At 46.8% G+C, this 19,819-nt stretch overlaps 1 protein-coding gene across 12 annotated transcripts in view; it reads right to left on the bottom strand.

Annotated features, from left to right (window-relative positions):
* PTPRT (protein tyrosine phosphatase receptor type T) overlaps positions 1–19,819 on the bottom strand; it is a 1,149,770-nt gene that overhangs the window by 736,849 nt on the left and 393,102 nt on the right. For all 12 annotated transcript variants that reach the window (XM_070801694.1, XM_070801706.1, XM_070801700.1 and 9 more), the window contains exon 3: positions 998–1,269. In XM_070801694.1, the coding sequence (XP_070657795.1) occupies positions 998–1,269 (272 nt within the window). The remainder of the gene's footprint in view (positions 1–997; positions 1,270–19,819) is intronic.

A 19,819-nucleotide genomic window follows, 5' to 3' on the forward strand; every position in this document is an offset into this window, starting at 1 on the left:
TGGATTCTATGGTATATAAATTGTACCTTAATAAAGTAATTTAAAAACTTTCAACAGTCCCGGGCCATGACAACATGGAGCTATGTTCCTCTAAGTGTGCCCATGGGCTGGTGGCATCATGTACCGTGTCTGTTAACAGTCCACAATGAGATAAGAGGTGTTCAGAAAGTGTTCCAGCAATTTGGCCTTGCTGTGACACTTTTATTGCAGTTTATGAGTATTGGTCCACAGTGAGTTAAGGAGGAAAAACTGGTCTTCCACCACAGATGGTCTGAGTAGTGCTGCAGTAGGCTAGAGAATAAATCTACTCTCCTCAGCGTGGCATTCAAAGCCCTGCGTGACCTACCCAGCCCTGCAGGTTTAGCTCCCAGTATATCTTCCTTTCAATATACCTATAAGCAACCTACTTTCCAAACTCTGCCAAAATCTCTCACTTACTCCTTCAGTCCATCACCTCCATCAATGCAAATGCCTTTCCTTCCTTCTTAAATAAGTGTTTGTTCATCTTCAAGACTCAGCCTGGCTGTCTTGTCCTCTTAGGAGTCATCCTCATTATCTTGCCCCGAGACACCCTCTTCCCCAGGGGAAGTATTTGACTTGTTACCTTTTTGAACCTCAATTTTTCATCTGTAAAATAGGCATAATAATAGCACCTCCCTCGTAAGATTGTTATAAGAAATTATTGCTAGAAGGCTTCAGCGTCTGCATCCCTCCAGCATCCCATGGAATCCACACGCATTCCACTATGCTGTGTTTATATAAATAAACAGTATCAATCAGTCTCCTCCTGCAAATTGTGATCTCCAGGGAGGCAAGGTCTATACTGGATCTCTCCTGCATCCTCCAGGACTAATTAGCAGAAGCAGCTTGGTAACCACGAGGTGAACAAGTGAGTACATAAAATCCTTTCTAGACCAAACCTCTAAACAAGAGAGCAAGCGGGATATAGATAATTACTCAAAAAAAAAAAAAGTCAAACTATGATAAAACAACATACCTGGTAGAAATGTGGCCAGAAGGTGCTGATGGCAAGCTCTGCCTTCACCCAGCCCTCGGTGACCACCCCAGACACGTTCCAGACGGGGTTTCCCTGGGGTCCACCGTTCACCTTCACATAGACATTTAGGGCCCCTGGGCTGGACCGGTCGCGGCTGGAGAAGTAGTAATGGAAATCAATGCAGTGGGTGTCATTCTCCTTCAGGGTCGGCAGGAGAAGGTGCGCCTTCTGGCCAGAGGCCCTCCCAGAACTGTTCACCATCATGAAGGATCCTGGAGACCCACAAAAAGGGCGGGAGGTAGAGACAAGGAGAGAGAAAGAAAATCCTTCTGAAAATCAGTCACACCCGGAAACACAGTAGCCAGAAATCCAGTCCCTCTAGGAGGGTCTGGTTGACCCCCAGGAACCCACATTTCCTTTCTGAATTCAAGTATCCTCTTCTGCAACTGGGAATAAAGTGTTACTCACCAAGGTGGTTTCGTAAGAATTAAGAGAAGGTAATGCACAAAAAATATTTCTAGAAAGTAAACAGTCTATAAATACATATAGAACAACAACAAAACTCAGTAAAACCAGTAGCTCCTACAGGAAGCATGGAATAGAAATTCAGGAATTTAGTTAACTGTAACCTCCATGGATGAAATGAGGTGAAATAAAACCTCATTCAAGCTCAGGTGGTCTCAATGGAAGCAGAAGCTCTGCAACACCAGGGTGTTGTTCTAACATATTACACCTTGAGCCTTGCATTAATATGAGAAATATACCAGAGGAGGACATATAAAAGTACAGTATACTCAAGAAAGCAAAGAAGACCTTGGAGATATGTAAGAACTGACTGAAAGATGGAATGGAGAGTAATACTTGCTGAGAACTTAAGGAGTACCGGTGTGAGGCTTAGTTTCTTATTTATATTTTGTTCAATTTAATCTTCAGAACAACCCTGGGAGAAGAAGGCTTTTCATTTTATTGAAAGACTGAGTAACTCACCCTGGACCACTCAGACAAGGAAGGATGAGGCCCAGATTCTCTTCGACCTCAAAGTTGATGCTATTTTTATGGGCTGCAGAAAACATGACTCCCTGGATCCACCCTCTTTGCCTTTGACTTGCCCCTACTTCCAACAGAGGCAGAGAGCATGTCCTCATCCCATGCTTTGGGCTCTACTTGCTTTGGTCAGCAGGATGCTAAGAGAATGAGGCTTGAAACGTGCTTGCCTAGCCAGGCTTGCCCTCTTGCACTACTGCTGTCTTCCAGGAGAAGAACGTGCCCCAGGGTGCTACTGCCCCTTTGGCTTGAGATCAAGGACAGACACGTGTGGAAAAGAAATAAGCCCAATGGAGAGTAAAGCACCCAGCCAGGCCTCACATGTAGCTGGGAGTGCAGCCACATAGCCAACAAGCCCAGCCTGGGTCAGCCAAGCCACAACAGAGGCTCAGACCCAGGAGTGTGAGAATAAAGTGTGCTTGTAACTTCCCTCTTGGTTTGCCAGGTGCGTTATTGTGGCAACAGTTCCCTGATGAGGGTCATCTGAGAGAGCAGCCCTGTGAAAGAAGCCACAGCGGGGCACATTTCAGTTCAAAGGCCCTTTTAACAAGTAGAACGGATGCAAAACTGGGGTGGACTACCCAGGGACAAAGTGAGTCCCTCATCGCCACAGGTGGCTAAGCAGAGTCTGGACAAATTGAGCAGACGTCTAAGGAACTTTCACCGTCAACTGTGAGGCCGAACTCTGTGACTTAAGAGTCTTATGAGTCTATGGAATAAACTGCATCATAAAACACAGTAGATAAAACTCAAGTGATTCTGCAATGAATATTCCCACCAAGAAAACCACTGCTGCTTTGAAATCTTATTTTAGGCACTAAAATCTTCAATCAGAATGAAGCCTTAAGACTACTTATCCTCAACCAAGATGAGCCACTTCAATACCTATCAGTAGCCTCATTCTTTCACTCTAATCCCCAAAAGACTAACAGTTGCCAGATACTCAGTGCTAGGCAATCCATATCCTGGGGTTCTAAAGGGTACCGGTCATTTACAGCCTGTATCCTCTGGGTTCAGAATAAATTTTAAAATAGACACAGGAGACAGAGTTCAAAATCTCCACTTTATTCCAGAGCTGGATTAGAGAAAGGAACATGGACTTGAGGACAAATTAGGCTTTCTTGCACTTTCTCCCCTGAACCAGCATGCAAAGTAGTTGGACCATCGAAGACTCCTTCCTTCCAACTCTACCCAGATCCCTAAGGCTCATTCCTGAAATAAGCCAACAAGAAGCAAGGTGATAAAGGCAGCAACCTGAACCAATGGCTACCAGACTTTCAATATCCAATAACTTTCAATATCCAAGCAGAAAACTCACCCACCCTCTGAGTAGGAGCCTTGGAAAGTAGAGCAAAAGCAGTATCTTACCCATGTTTCCAAGCAAATCAAACTTCCTAGTTTACAGCTAGGCAGCAACCCAGGTACATGGGGAGCTGTCTCTTGTCAGATGTTGTCTCTAATCATCACACCCTCCCGGCAGCAAAGAAGGCGCCACTGCATCAGGGAAAGAGGCGCAGAGAGAAGTCGGCACCCGTGCCCTCACCTGTTTGCTGATCTGCACCCCACAGGGTTCCAAAGATCTTCCTGGGAGGGGAGAGTGCTAACTCACAAGCCCCACAAGCCCCCGGGCACAGAGTGGGGCGCAGCTGCAGATAGGGAAGGCAGCCTGAGAAACAAGCGGTGTCAGAATCCTGGGATGCCCCAGAGACATTTAAGCACCTGCCCTCCAGCCGGTTCACACACCTGGTTTCTTACTGCCCACAGCACAGAGAGTCAGGAAAGTTTCCCATGCACCAGCTCAGGTTCCCCCTTCTTTGCATCCTAGCTCTAGTGATGAAGTAGCCTCACTGATGGGGTGGAGCCAGGTAACACACATCCACCCCAGCAAGTCTAGGAATCCTCTTCATTGTGCAGCCTCCATGAGTGCATGGCCCTCCATCAAGCCTTCATGTAGGAGAAACTGCTGGTTGACTAGCAAGCCTGTACTCTCTGTGCTGGGCAGAGTTGGACTATATTCCCCAGCCTCCTTTCAGAGTTTGGCAAGGCCATGCAACTGGGTTCCAGCCAACAGGTCCTAAGGATGAAGTCTGCCACTTCCTGGCTTGATTCTTCAAGGCGGACAACCTCTACCCTCACCCGGCTCCCACTGCTTCATCTTCCTTTAATCTCATCCTTCACAAGATGATTCCTGGACCAGGAGTCTCAGAATCACCTGGGAGCTGGTAAGAAATGCAGACTCTCGGGCCCCACCCCACACCTCCTGAATCTGAATTTGCATTCTATCAATATCATAAGGTGATCTGTATGCACATTCAGGCCCCAGAATCACTGCCACGTTGTCTTTTTCCTGTCCACCAACTGAAATGACAGGATTCCAGGAGCCTAAAGGACAGCAAAGCCACAATTAAAAGAACCCAGTTCCCCGAATGACCATGACCACGAGGAAGGCCATCACTATTAGGAACACTCCTTGTGGACTTCAAGCAAGGAATAAACTATTATTAGGTCATTAAGCTGTTGAACATCTGACGTTTACTTCTGCAACTAGCATTATTGTTATTATTTTGGCATCCCTGCAGAACCCCAACTTCCTGCAAGTCCCTTTACCTAAGCAGATAACATGAGCAATAATAGTTACTAAGCAAGGTTGCGAGATGCTCCAAACAGGGACATCATTGAGAGAAGCGTCCTTGGGTGAAAAGAAGTAGAAAAGGCCGAGGATGAAAAGCATGGGTTCACGGAAAAAAAAAACCTCAAGAAGGAAAGAAACATCCTGAACCTTCGTTAAGATACTTCACGTCTCAGGGGGACCAGAGTTGGTTGCATTAGGGCAAACCGTGTTCCCCACTACCACTACCCTCACCCCCAATGTCAACTTGTGGGACTTCACATGCATCCTCAGGCCTGTAGACCAGACAGAAAGGTATACATTAGGGGGCAAGGATCAGAGAGATATATAAGAAAATGGAAACAAACAGAAGAAAAGGATGACCGCCCACGCCTCCCCACCCAGCCGACCTGCAAAGGAGGGGAGGGTCAGGCCAGAAGGGACTAGGGGAGCCCTGCTCAGGAATGTCCCCGTGAGGCTGCCTTGGAGTCCAGGTGACAGAGTGTAAGAGAGGACCCTCTGGGGACGTGGATGGAAGCTCAGCAGCATCTGGTCTGCCCACAGGATGGGGGGTACGGTGACACTGGGAAGGGCATCCAGAACAGCAACTGTGGCAAGGGTCTCCTCCTATGTCCTGCAGGCAGTGGGCTTCCATGAGGAGTCCAGAGTATAAGTTTGTTCTTATACTCATGCACTCAAGACCGACCCCAGGGATTCTCACAAGTGACTTGAGAGCCTTAGGAAGGCAGAAAGAGGCTTGGCAGACAAGCAGGTAGAGACCTGGAGACATAAGATTTAGACCTGGATTAGTGTCCAATAACCATTGTAACTATTACCACAAACTCAGCGGCTTCATACAACACAATCGTATTCTCTCTTTTAGAAGTCTAAAATCAAGGTGTTATAAGGCTGCTTTCCCTTTTGGAGGCTTCAGGAGATAAACTGTTTTCTTGCCTTCAGTGGTTGCCTGCATTCCTCGGCTCATGGACCCTTCCTCCATTTTCAGAAGGCCATCACTCCAACCTCTGATTCCACAGACACGTCTTTTTCCGACTTTGACTCTCCTATCTCCTTCTTAAAAGGACCCTGAACAATTAGGATCCACCCAGACGTTTAGGATCATCCCTCCACTGCAGTGCCCTTAATTCAGTGACATCTGCAAAGCCCCTTTTGTCATGGAAAGTAACATATGCACCTTTGCCGATATTTGTGTTAATATGACCACAAACATACTGCTAAGCTACTGAACCAGATATAGAAGAAGGATGGCAGATTGAATCAGAAGCCAGCAGGTATGCACTGCCTGAACAGCAGGTGCCCCAGGGAATCTGAGTGCTACTATATAAGTGTAAAAGGTCCCTTGCAGTATTAGATCCTGTCACCATGAATGTCTTATAATGGAAGCATGGTATAAAAAGCAAAATGTAGGGCTGAACCATTTGGCTCCCAATCTGGACAGAAAAAGAAAAAGTTCTGGGAAAAGAGCAGGGAAGACCCACATTTCAGCAGTGGAAATTCCTCAGAGCAACTAGCCCATGGAAGCATTGCGTCATCCATGGCTCCTCAGACACCCACTCCCACATGTTCTCAGGCCATCTTCCAAGCTCATCGGACCTGTGACCTGGAGCAGAAATGTGCCCTATAGTCTGGCCACTCAGTATCTGAACTCTCTTCCCATGTCTGGGGAACCCCTAAAGTTTTAAAGCAGAGCCCACTTCCTCTTTGGAAATGGAAAAGACCAGGTGCCCTCTGTCCCAGCCTCCTCTGTAGCTAGGACTCAGACACACGATCTCAGGTCTACCAAACAGGCATACCCAACCCCAATTTCTGAACCGAACTCTAGAGACTAGAGTCTCTGAACCAGGGCTCAGTGAAGGAGAGTCTGTGTGGAGAGGGTAGCAGCCATGGTAGCAGAGGCAGAGGAAGGTGCCTCTGAGCTGTAGAGGCAGTGACCACAGAGGACCTTGAAGCAAACCCAGCCTGGCTGGAGTGGAGCACAGCCCGTGAGCACAAGACACAGAGGCAGGGGTGACTACACAACCAGCGTGAGTCAGGACGTCTTCCAGGAATGGACTGAGCTGAGCTGGCATCTGAAGAGTGAATAGAAGCCAAACCTCACCAATCACTGAGCATATTATGAACCCTGATAACAGAATCTGACCAAGCTTAAAGCCCCTTCCTGTTCCCTGCAGGAACGCCAGCACCAAGCAACACTCCCTATGTATTGATATTTCCAGAAGTGCCCACAGCATCCCAAGGAATGACACCAGTCCCCTCGTCCTCAGGGCACTTCCAGATGCAAATTCCCCCATATTCCGCTACCATCATTTGTGATGGCTCGATGACTGGGTGGGTCCTTGTTCCTGTCTCTCTGCCCTGGAACAGACTCAGGGGACACACAATACAACTGCTTTGGCCCCAACAATCGGAAGGTTCTAGGGCCAGCTCTTTCTGCAAACCCACAAGGCTTTTTTTCTCCCCCTCCTCCATCAGGGTCTATGCTCACCACTGCCCCCTACAGTTAGCTCTTAATTCCACTTGGCATCATCCTTCATGATGGATTTCTTCCTCCATCGGTGGCCAGGCAACAGGCTTCCTCCAGTATTTGCATAACTGCACGGGGCTGTTTTCTTTTCCTCTCCTGATGCCCCTTCCACAGGAGTACTGTCAGCCTATCAGGTTTAGTGTAGATCAGAAGATCTAAAGAGATACAGGTGATATAGCTCTGAACTCCACACATCAGAACATGCAAGCCTCTCCTCTTTCCCAACTGGGGCCGGTCCCTTCCACTGAAGTGCTCCTGGTGGCAGTTTGGGAGGGCATTTCTAGTAAATCAAACAGCACGTGCAAAGACACAGAGGCAGGAAGCCGCAGCAGTCCATAGCCAAGCCTGGTGTCTCAGCGAAGGGTGGGATCCAGCCATCTACAGCCCCACGCACATCAAGCCCACCTTACAGAGGTCTGGCCAGGCCCTCTAGAAAGGAAGGAAGGCTATCTCTGGGCTGAGTGCAGGCCTGCCTGCCGTCATAGAGACTGCTCAGGAATGAAAGCCCGCATACATCAGCAGCACAGTGGGGCCCTCTTTGATCAACAGGTTGGCTTAATTAATACCATCCCGGGGCTGTCAGTTTCCTGGAGATCAAAAATGAGCCTGTCATTATGCGATATCAGTCAGAAACAAGAAAGGGAAAGGCTGTAAATACATTCTCCCCCCTCCCCATTTTTTTTCCCTCCCCTTCAAAAACCTACTGGCGTGATCAGGAACATAAAACAGCCTTACTTTCCTCATAGTTATTACACATAGTCCCCAAAACTGTGGAATTAAACCAGGAAGTACTCTCTGGCTGGCCATAAATTTTGCATTTTTTTCCCCTTCGTGCATAATAACGCCTTGATAAGAGCCCCGTTATTGATGTGTCTGCGACACAGATCCCCTTTTTGGAGGCAAAAACGCCTCTCCGCAGCAGATGGTGGCCATTGTGTTTACACATGAGCACCTCAGGATTGCATTTCCTCACGTCGGCAATAAAAAGAAAGCCCTAATTGAGTTTTTAATGGCTTTGCACATTGTTCATTAAGATTACATGAGTGTGCTCGCAACTGGCAGCTGAAGGCCTGGAGCTGGGAGCCGTCCCTGCAGACAGGTGGCCCTGCCAGCTTCCAGCGCCAGCACCTACGAGGAGGGAGCGGATGGTGGCAGGACCCAAACGCTGCCCGCAGCCAGCGCAGCTGTGATGGCGTGGAACACGTCCTGGACTTGCAGTCAAGAAAACTGGGTCTCAGTCCCACACCTGTCAGTCCTTAGGTGCATCACTTTGAGCAAGTCAGTGAGCCTCCCTGGACCTCAATGTCCTCGTCTGTAAAATGGGATAATGAAAGCTACATGTCCAAGTCTTGTTGTTGCCTGCTTTTTGGTGTATATTACATGAAACACTGGACCTGACTCAATAAGCATTAATTTCAGAACAAATGGCCAGCAGCAGGTGACAACGAGCCAAATGCAATTTATGTTTGATGTCACTAATGCTTATTAAGAACTTAGTACATGTCAGGCATGATCTAGGAAATAAAATTTTAATTTAATTTTAATTAAATATAAATAGGCATGCATTGCTATTAGCTACTAAATCAGAGAACACAGTTCTAGACCCTAAAGTCTCTGCTTATTGAACAAGTGTAATTAGTATGTTTAAAACTTTCTACCTCTGTAACTTGATCTGACATTTTTCCACATCCCAGTGAAGTCATGCCATGCTCTCTCTGATCTAAAGCAAGGAGCATAGAGGAAAAAAAGAAGTCTTTTTCCCAAAGTTACAGAGGTATTACCAACCAGAGACATCACTTTGCAGACAAAGGTCTGAATAGTCAAAGCTATGGTTTTTCCAGTAGTCATGTATGGATGTGAGAGTTGGACCATAGAGAAGGGTGAGCACTGAAGAACTGATGCTTTCAAATTGCAGTGCTGGAGAAGACTCTTGAGAGTCCCTGGGACAGCAAGGAGATCAAACCAGCCAATCCTAAAGGAAATCAACCCTGAATATTCATTAGAAAGACTGATGTGGAAGCTGAAGCTCCAACACTTTGGCCACCTGATGCGAAGAGCCAATCCATTGGAAAAGACCTTGATGCTGGGAAAGATTGAAGGCAGGAGGAGAAGGGGACAACAGAAGATGAGATGGTTGGATGGCATCACTGACTCAATGGACATGAGTTTGAGCAAGCTCCAGGAGTTGGTGATGGACAGGGAGGCCTGGAGTGCTGCAGTTCACGGGGTTGCAGGGAGTTGGACACAACTTAGCAGCTGAACAACACCACGGATGTAGAAACTCATAAACATACCCATTTCACTTGTTGAATAAGCAGGCAATTTAGAGTCTAGAACTACAGTCTCCGAATTAGTAACTAATAGCATTGAGTCCCTACTTAAATTTTATTAACATTAAATTAAAAATTCATATTCTTAGACATAACTAGCCATATTCCAAGGACACAGCTGATACCATGTTTTACAGTGAAAACAGAGAAAATCCCCACCATCAGAGACAGTTCTATTGAATAGTGCTGGCCTAGAAATTGCAGATTATTCATCAGAGCATACCAAATTATATCCAGGGGAGACACAGGAGCTTAACTAATCAACCAACTCATTTTAGAATTCCCAGTGTGGGGAAGGGACTTGCTTAAGGTCACACAAGACAGTGAAGGCTCTGGGTCAGGTTTCCTGACTCCTGCTTCAGTTTGGACCATGAACAACTCTGCCCACCATGCTTGAGTTCCATGGGCCGGGCACTAGTTACACAAAGAGTTACTTTCTTAAGATCCTGGGCCAGGGGCAGGGCAGGGGAAGGGAAATGCTGCCTCCAAGAGGCAGAGTTCTTTTTTTTTTCCCCTGGCCACCTGGCATGTGAGATCTTAGTTTCTGATCAGGGATCAAACCCACACCCTCTGCAGTGGAAGTGCAGAGTCCTAACCAGTGGACCACCAGGGAAGTCCTGGAGGCAGAGTTCTTAAGCATTCCAGTGCCAGATGTCTTTCAGGAGAAGTATGCACACACAGGGCACTCACTGCCCCAGCTCTGAAATGCAGTTCAACCACTACCTGTTGAGCCACCAACCCCAGGTACAGGGGATCCTGCAGGGCACTCACAGAGAAGCCCTGCAGTTACCTGGTCTTGACTAGAAGCCTGGCTAGACGTCTTTTGCCTGGATGATCTCAGATGAATCGCCTAAACTCTGTGAGCCTCAGTTTCCTTTTTTGTATTCCACAAAGATACATCTTAGTAGTCAGGACAAGTAAATGAAACAATTTATAAAGTATCTAGATAAGGATTGCATATTGTAGGTTCTCAAAAAAAAAAATAAAAGCTCCTATCTTTCCCCAATTTTTCAATATAGTGGGAGGCCTCAAAAGACTGAAGAAAAAAGTAGCAAAGACTCTACTGAGAAACATAATAGAATCTGTTGCTCTATTCTGACCCCTTGCAACTCATCAGTCATCAAATTCTGGGGCTGACTTCTCCTTGTGTTTCTTGTATCATCTCCTTCCTCTCCACTCTCACAGCTACTAGACTACCTTGTGTCCAGGACATTTGTATTATGGGACTTCTGTCTGTTTCATGGATGTTTGCAACAATTTCCTACCCAGTGTAGTCCTTAATTCCTTCACCATCCAATGTAGCAGCAAGTAGCATCATCTCCCTAAGATGCAAAACTGACCGTGACATATCTTAAACTTCCTAGGAAGTCCTTTTTTTATAGGAAACTTTCTGTCTCCTATAAAGTCCAGAGTCTTTCATGGAGATGTTTGAAAGCCTCCATATCCGGCTTCTATTTCCTGCCTTGTATATGAATACTCTCCCACTACACAGCCGTCAACCACTCTATGGTAAGTTAATAATGGTTTCCCAAAGATGCCCATGTTCTAATCTTTCAGTTCAGTTGCTCAGTCGTGTCCAACTCTTTGCGACCCCATGAATCGCAGCACGCCAGGCCTCCCTGTCCATCACCAACTCCTGGAGTTCACTCAAACTCATGTCCATTGAGTCGGTGACGCCATCCAGCCATCTCATCCTCTGTCGTCCCCTTCTTCTCCTGCCCCCAATCCCTCCCAACATCAGAGTCTTTTCCAATGAGTCAACTCTTTGCATGAGGTGGCCAAAGTACTGGAGTTTCAGCTTTAGCATCTTTTCTATCTTTAGAGCCTGTGGATATGTTACCTTACATGCCCAAGGCTGCAGATATAATTGCTGATCAGATGACCCTGCGATTGGACTATTCTGGATGAGAAAGGAGGAAGAGGCAGAATCAGAGAGGGAGGTGAAGAGCCTTCGCTGCTGGCTTTGAAGATGGAGGAAGAAGCCACAGATCGAGAAAAGGCAGTGGCCTCTAGAGACTAGAAAATGCAAGAAAAGCTTCTCCCCTCCCCCAGAGCCTCCAGAAAGAAACACAGCCCTCCAGACACCTCAATTGTATCCCAGTGAAAGCCATTTAGGACTTTGGACCACCAGAAATTGCTGTTACAGCAGCAATGGGAAACACTCTCTAGACTTCTCTGCATCTGGGTCTTTGCTCAGGTGCTGCCATTTCTGAAGTCCACACTGCGTGGCCCTGTCATGGTCCTTCACTAGATTATTTACATACACTTCTCTCTTTGTTTTCACTGAAGCCTACAGAATGGTTATTCCTGCACTGCTGACTCTATCCATGGCTCTCTCATAGCTCTCCTGGACACAGCCTAATTTAAAAATCCAGGATGATGAAGTTTGGCTGTCTGATCACAATAAAAGGGCAGGGGGCACAAAAGTGTCAAAAGACACAGTGTACCATAATAAGAAAATACATGGGGAAGAGAAACACAATTCTACCAGAAGTATCAGGAAAACTAAACATCATTAAGTCAGTCATAAACATAAGGATCTACCAATAGCCAGGGTAACAAATGCATTTGACATTATTCATACTATCAATGAAAGCTTTCTAATTATCATGCGTCAAAAAAAAAGGAAAGAAATGTGCTTCCTTTCTAATACAACAATCAGGGCAGGAGGGGGATTAATTACAGCTTAATGGATACATAATATCTATTTAGAACAAAGAAAATACATCCTGAAGTTTCAAAGGCACAGAACATTTGTGAACGCTTCTTTTTTTTTTTTCAGAGTCAGTTTGTGTGAACAAGTAATAACTATTTCTGTAATCATTCATTCAGACCAATAAGTTGAGGTTTAAGCATTTCATATGCAAATGTGTTAAGGCAATTCTCCAGGAAACAGCTATCTGATAATCCATGTAGGGGTGGATAATGTAGCTGAAAAATGGAATTAAACTCAGGTGATTGGATTTGAAGGTGCTGCTGGAAGGAGGCTCTCGGCATGAATCTTTCCCCCCAAGACTTGGTACCTGGATGCCTGCATTCCTTCCCCATCCCTGAGAAAAAGATGAAAAGTGAGGGAAAGAGGGAGAGAGAAAAGAGAAGGGAAGGAGAAAGAATGGGGGAAATAAAGAGAGGATAAATTAGGAGTAGACAAGGAAGATGAGGAGAGGAGACACACAGAGAGATGCAGAGGGGAAGGAGGAAGGCGAAAGGCGAAAGGGAGGTGGTGACACGAGAGAAACGCAGTTCAGTTGAGGAAAAGAGCACTGAGCCAGGTGGGAGAGGAGGGGAGGAGGACGGTGATGGAGACAAAGCAGAATAAAACCTAAACCCCTTAACGTCTTCTCACGCCCTCTGCTCCCCAAATCAAATTCAAGCAAAAGCCTTCTCATGACATTCCTTTTCTGGACCTTCAGTTCAGTTCAGTTCAGTTCAGTCGCTCAGTCGTGTCCGACTCTTTGCGACCCCATGAATCGCAGCACGCCAGGCCTCCCTGTCCATCACCAACTCCCGGAGTTCACTCAGACTCACGTCCATCGAGTCAGTGATGCCATCCAGCCATCTCATCCTCTGTCGTCCCCTTCTCCTCCTGCCCCCAATCCCTCCCAGCATCAGAGTCTTTTCCAATGAGTCAACTCTTCACATGAGGTGGCCAAAGTACTGGAGTTTCAGCTTTAGCATCATTCCTTCCAAAGAAATCCCAGGGCTGATCTCCTTCAGAATGGACTGGTTGGATCTCCTTGAAGTCCAAGGGACTCTCAAGAGTCTTCTCCAACACCACAGTTCAAAAGCATCAATTTTTCAGCACTCAGCTTTCTTCACAGTCCAACTCTCACATCCATACATGACCACTAGAAAAACCATAGGCTTGACTAGACGGACCTTTGTTGGCAAACTAATGTCTCCGCTTTTGAATATGCTATCTAGGTTGGTCATAACTTTCCTTCCAAGGAGTAAGCGTCTTTAACAATAATCATATGATGAAACCAGATGCAGGTAAACATCACAGGGCACACCAGGTTCTCCCCATCTATAGTTACATAACTCGCCTCCCCCAGTATCGCAGCAGCAGCAGCAGCAACAGCAGCATCTCAACATCCCAGGGGAAAAATAAGCATGATTGTTGGAAAATCAATGGAACCCAACACAGGACAGAATGAGACGTCGGCAACATAAATGATGAAATCTAAGGGTTTGTCTGAGTTGCTCTCTGACGCGGGGTTAGCTGGACTCTTTGGGCAAAGTCAGGACAGAACTGATGGGCAGGAAATGCCACTCTCCCTTCAGACTCAACCCTCTTCCCGTGCCCCCATCTTCCTCACAGGCGCCTCTGTGAGTGAGGGATTCTCTCTCCGTTTCTTCACCTGGAAAACAGGCGTGCAGCCAGAGCTTCTGAAGTCTCTACAAGCAGAGAAGTCAAAGAGCTACAGTCTCATGACTAGTTAGTGGTATGGAAGGAACCAGGACTGGCTTGGACTTTCTTTTTTTTAACATAAATTTATTTCTTAATTGGAGGTTAATTACTTTACATTATTGTATTGGTTTTGCCATACATCAACATGAATCCGCCATGGGTGTACATGTGTTCCCAATCCTGAACCCCCCTCCCTCCTCCCTCCCCATCCCATCCCTCTGGGTCATCCCAGTGCACCAGCCCCGAGCACCCTGTCTCATGCATCGAACCTGGACTGGTGATCTGTTTCACACATGACAGTATACATGTTTCAACGCCATTCTCCCAAATCATCCCACCCTGTCCCTTCCCCACAGAGTCCAAAAGACTGTTCTATACATGTGTCTCTTTTGCTGTCTCGCATACAGGGTTATCGTTACCATCTTTCTAAATTCCATATATATGCGTTAGTATACTGTATTGGTGTTTTTCTTTCTGGCTTACTTCACTCTGTATAATAGGCTCCAGTTTCATCCACCTCATTAGAACTGATTCAAATGTATTATTTTTAATGGCTGAGTAATGCTCCATTGTGTATATGTACCACAGCTTTCTTATCCATTCGTCTGCTGACGGACATCTAGGTTGCTTCCATGTCCTGGCTATTATAAACAGTGCTGTGATGAACATTGGGGTACACGTTTCTCTTTCAATTCTGGTTTCCTCGGTGTGTATTCCTGGCTTGGACTTTCTAACTAGGCTCCTCATGGAAAGAGGGTGAAGGAGATGAGACCCTTTGCCTTGGATCTTGTTCCAAGAGAAAGTCATCTTCATCTTCCCACAAGAATTCCTTTCTCGTATTCGTCACACTTGCTCATTAATAACAACAACAGCAAACACATATTATCACATTTGACTTCTATTCATTCAGAAGAATTCTAATATCAGTTCTGTGAAGTGGTTGCTATTATCATCCTTGTCTTACAGAAGAGAAAACTGAGGAACAGAGAGCTTAGGTAACTTTCCCGAGGCCACACAGCTGGCAACAGGGCCAAGATTCAAACCCAGGAGGACGTTCTAATCATCTGTAAGCTCTTAGGCTCCAAACCCCAAGTAGGCGTGTTGTATCTGCTGCCAAGGAATCATCATACGTTGTCTGGGGTTGGCTGGCCTTGCCCTGGGAAGCTGGTGCAGGTAGAAAGAGGGGCAAAGAGCGGGAGGAAAGAACAAAATTGAAATCAGTTGTCAGGCTCCTGTCACATTAAGAGTAAAGAGAACAACAGGGCTTCCGGGAACCTTGTCAGACCCCAAATTGTTCTTGACATTCATTGGGCCGAGGCCTTTGCTTCTGCAGCTCTAAATCTCTAAATCGAAATGACATGGAACTAAAATATATATACTTTTTAAATCTCCAAACTCTTCACACATCCGTTGGCATGATAATATTTTGATTAGTTACATTTATGCTCCAATTACACTCGGAGAATGTTCAATGGTATTTTTATATATAGCATATTTGCCATGCTCCATGGAAAATACTAGATGATTTCTTCATATTTTTGCAATGGGAAAAGCCACAAATGGAAGAGGGGGGAAAAATGCAAAATGAAGAGATGACTAAGCCTGTTAAAATAGTGCTGTCTTGGCTTCACATTACTAAATTGGGTCACTGCTATTATTTCCCAAGTTTTAAAATACCAGGACTTGGAGAGACATAAAGTATTGAAGTCTACTTTGCCTCACCTGACACTTGTATTGCCCCCACAACATCTGGGTGTGATTCTGAAAGCAACCTGATCATGTATCCATGGAGTGTCAAGGTTAATTCTGGGGAAGGTTTGTGTTTTTGTGCTTCTTTTCCTGGGGAGAGGATCCACCTCTTTTTCAAAGAAGTCCATAATCCTGTCCATAATAAACAGATAAATATGTACATAAGTCAAGAGGTCACCTGAGCTTGGCAAAATGCCTGCCCTAGAGATGCTGGGATGGACTTCACCATTAATGTCGGCTAGGTGTCTTCATGTTATTTTGTTCTTGGTCAGCAAACCAGACTGTGGTTGGATGGGGTGAGGTATTTCACTGTGTAATGCTGGTATCACATGGGTCTTTGGTCCTGCAGAGATTTGCTACAGGTTGTCTGCACCCCGATTCCACAACAGCCTCCCCTCAAATCCTTAGCCACCAGGGCTCACCTTCTCCACTTTTTTCCTGACCACTGCCTCCCTAAGTCATCTGGTACCTCTCTGCTTCAGTTTTTCTCATGAGGCTACCTGTGTGAAAGCTAATTCCTCCACCTGTTTCCTTCCCGAATCCCCTGGAGCCCAGCATTTTGTAAATGGAATGACATTCAGTTCTAACCTCAAATATTACCTGCACACTTGCCCTGGGTCTGACTTTCCAAAGCAGCAGCAGTGAGCAGGACAGTCTTTGCCCTCATGGAGATTATGCCAAGTAAAAGGCAGTTATGGGGACATGGGAGGTTCCGTGACAGGGTGTGCATATGGAGAGAGATCTAGCCTGGACTTGACTGGGGGAGGAGATGTACAAACAAAGAAAACGACAACTTGCTGGAGCAAAGAAACTCCAGGCTGAGCTCCACGGTTAGAGAGGTGACAGGTGAACAGGGAGCAGAAAGCATGTTTCCAGTGGACCAAATAGCCTCCTTCAAAGCCAAAAAACAAGACAGTCTCTAGATCGTAACGGGGCCAGAAAGAACTGTAGATACAGAGCAGGTGCCCTGTAGACCGCCTCTCGAACCTCTCAACCTCACTGTATAGATAAGGAACTCATCAGAGGGGTACTGTGACTCGTCCAAAGTCACAAAGCCAGAAGGTGGCAGCATCAGGATTCAAACTTAGGACGGTCTGGCTCCAGGGTCAGTGCTATTTTCCTCTAAAACAGTGGTCCCCACAGTGAAGCGTGTGAATCATAATCTCTTGGAAAGCTTGTTGAAAGACTGCTGGGTTTCACCCCCAGTTTTGGGATGAAGCCCGAGAATGCTGACAAGTTACTAAGTGAAGTTGATGTAGTGGATGTGCAGGCCACACTTTGAGAACTGCTAGACTGAACCCTGACGAGCAAGGGGTCCATAACCTTGGGCAGGTGGGCCAGCAGTCTTGCTGCCTCTCTCTGTACTGGACTGGGAAGTATGCTAACCTGCTGGAGAAGGTGCCCTCCTCCTCCAGGGCCTCACCCTGTGCATCTCATTTAGGGACAGGAGGGCTCTGAGTACTACTGCTGCTGCTGCTGCTGCTGCTGCTAAGTCGCTTCAGTCGTGTCCGACTCTGTGCGACCCCATAGACAGCAGCCCACCAGGCTCCGCCGTCCCTGGGATTCTCCAGGCAAGAACATTGGAGTGGGTTGCCATTTCCTTCTCCAATGCATGAAAGTGAAAAGTGAAAGTGAAGTTGCTCAGTTGTGTCTGACTCTTAGCGACCCCATGGACTGCAGCCTACTAGGCTCCTCCGTCCATGGGACTTTCCAGGGAAGAATACTGGAGTGGGGTGCCATTGCCTTCTCCGAGGGCTCTGACTACTGACCATCAAACACTGAGCCTCGCTCTACAGCCCTACCTCTGCGAGGCCTCTCTGCTGATGTGAGCAGCCCCCTTCAATCATTGCTAATTACCAAGAATATCATTAGACACTTATTGACTCCCCCAAATGTACTAGGGTCTGCATAGAAAATAGCACAATAATTATTCCTCCTCTTTTACCATCCTCTAAGGAACTACAAGAATTTGACAGCTGTTATCCAATTAATCCTGACAGCTTTTGTTTTTAAAATGTAAAGGCATGTCTTTCATTTAAAATAGGAAAAGCTATTTCCTTTTTTGAGGTGAGAACGAGGGCAAAGAGAGGCCAAATGAAATGGCCAACATCGCTAGGGTCATTTCTTGCCCTCTCTCTCTCCTGCAAGAACAGAGGAGTAAGGTAGGATTTGGATTCAGACTGGCCGATCAAATTCCAGCTATGTCAGCTACCAGCTGTGTGACCCTGGGCAAGTTACTAAACCTCTCTGGGCCACAGTTTCTTCAACTGTGATGTGAAAATAATGACAGTAATAGGAGAACCTGTCTCATAGGTTCGTTATGATAATTAAATGTGTTTATATACAGTAAGTACTTAGGATGGTGGTGGTTTGGTTTAGTTGCTAAGTCATGTCCGACTCTTGAGACCCCATGGACTATAGCCTGCCAGGCTTCTCTGTCCATAGGATTCTCCAGACATGAATACTGGAGTGGGTTGCCATTTCCTTCTCCAGGGGACCTTCCCAACCAAGGAATTGAACTCAGGTCTCCTGTATGGTAGGCAGATTCTTTATCAACTGAGCTTAATACATCTTAATACATCTTAAGATCTTATGTAAATGTCAGTTGTCACAGACATGGGCAGCAGCAGCAGCATCCCCAAGCCCTCCTGTGGATATCTGACTACAACAGAGGGTAAGACAGTTGGCCCTACCTACCAGCAGGATCAGGTACGCTCCAGGCTCACTTCCCATGCACATTATGACTCCGGAAGGCACCAGGAGCCATGACTCTCCCCAATTTACCCCAAGGAACATTTTTCCTTTGTCACTGGTTCTCCAAATGTGGCCCCCAAACCAGCTACATCAGTATCACTTGGGAACTTGATAGAAAAATAGATTCCTGACCTGCTGCATCAGAAATTCAGGAGCATGGCCAGTCACTATGCGTTCACAAGCCTTCCAGGTGATGCGGATGCACGCTCAAGATTGAGAACCACTTTTTTTGTGTGCAAACGGGCTCCCAGGGACCCAGCCTGTTTGGGTGGACCATGATAAGCCAGGAGATTAGGCCAGCTCCCGTCCACTGGATGGTCCCTGCATTTGCCATGAACAGACAGGCCCCCTGGGGTCACAACACTGTAATATGGGGCCAGAGCCTGTGCTCTTGACCATTGCCCTACACTACCCTGCATGAAACTGCCTTCTCAATTCTCACTCCCAGGAATGCTTCTGAGCATCAGTCTTTGTGGGCCAGATTAGGGAGGGGGCAGGGGCTTTCATCACCATGGAAGGCAACCATGGTTGGCTCTGCACATCAGAGGGCAGCAAGGGGATACCTAGAGGGAAATGCTAACTCACAGAAATAGATGCAGAGGGTCCCCCCATCTTACCTGTATCTGGGAAGCCACTAGCATGTCCCCCTGGCTCTCAACCAGGGCTATGACATCAAGTCCCTCTGACATTCTTCACACCTTCATCCCAAACTGCTCCTTCTTCCTCTCTCTTCCTCTACTTCTCAACCTGTTCCCAGTCCTGTTGATTGCAAATCTGACTTCCTACTTCCATCTGACCTTAATATCCATCCCCAGCCTCCTTCCCTGGTCTCACTTTTTCTACCAAAATCCACTCTGGACTCCTTGACCACGAGGCAAACACCTCCCTGCCCCTTGGTGACCCTCCCTCTTCCTGTTTCCTCCCCCATCCAGTTAAGGCGGCTCTACATTCCAGACCACCGAAAAGACCCTGCCAGCTTCACCCAGACACAGACAGAAAGACGGAGCAGGACAAGGTGAAGAAGCCCCAGGGCTGAAAGCCACCACACAGGCGATGGGCTCTGTGTTACTTTTCTGCAGCTGCCGTAACTGAGGACCACACACTGAGTGGCTGAAACAGTGGGAAAGCTTTGTCTCCCAGTCCTGAAACCTAGGAGTCTGAGGTCAAGGTGTAGGCAGGGCTGGTTCTTCCCAAGGGAGAAGAATCTGTCCCTGGAGAATCTGTCCCACGTCTCTCCCCCAGCTTCTGCTGGGAGGCGGGCAGTCTTAAGCATTTTCTGGCTTGTAGAAGCATCACCCCAATCTCTGCCTTCAAATTCACACTGAATTCTCCCCATCTCTCTGCCTTCAAATTTCCCCTTTTTATAAAGACACAGCCTTAT

The sequence above is a fragment of the Bos indicus genome, chromosome 13 (genome assembly GCF_029378745.1).
Source record: "Bos indicus isolate NIAB-ARS_2022 breed Sahiwal x Tharparkar chromosome 13, NIAB-ARS_B.indTharparkar_mat_pri_1.0, whole genome shotgun sequence".
Taxonomy (NCBI): Eukaryota; Metazoa; Chordata; class Mammalia; order Artiodactyla; family Bovidae; genus Bos; species Bos indicus.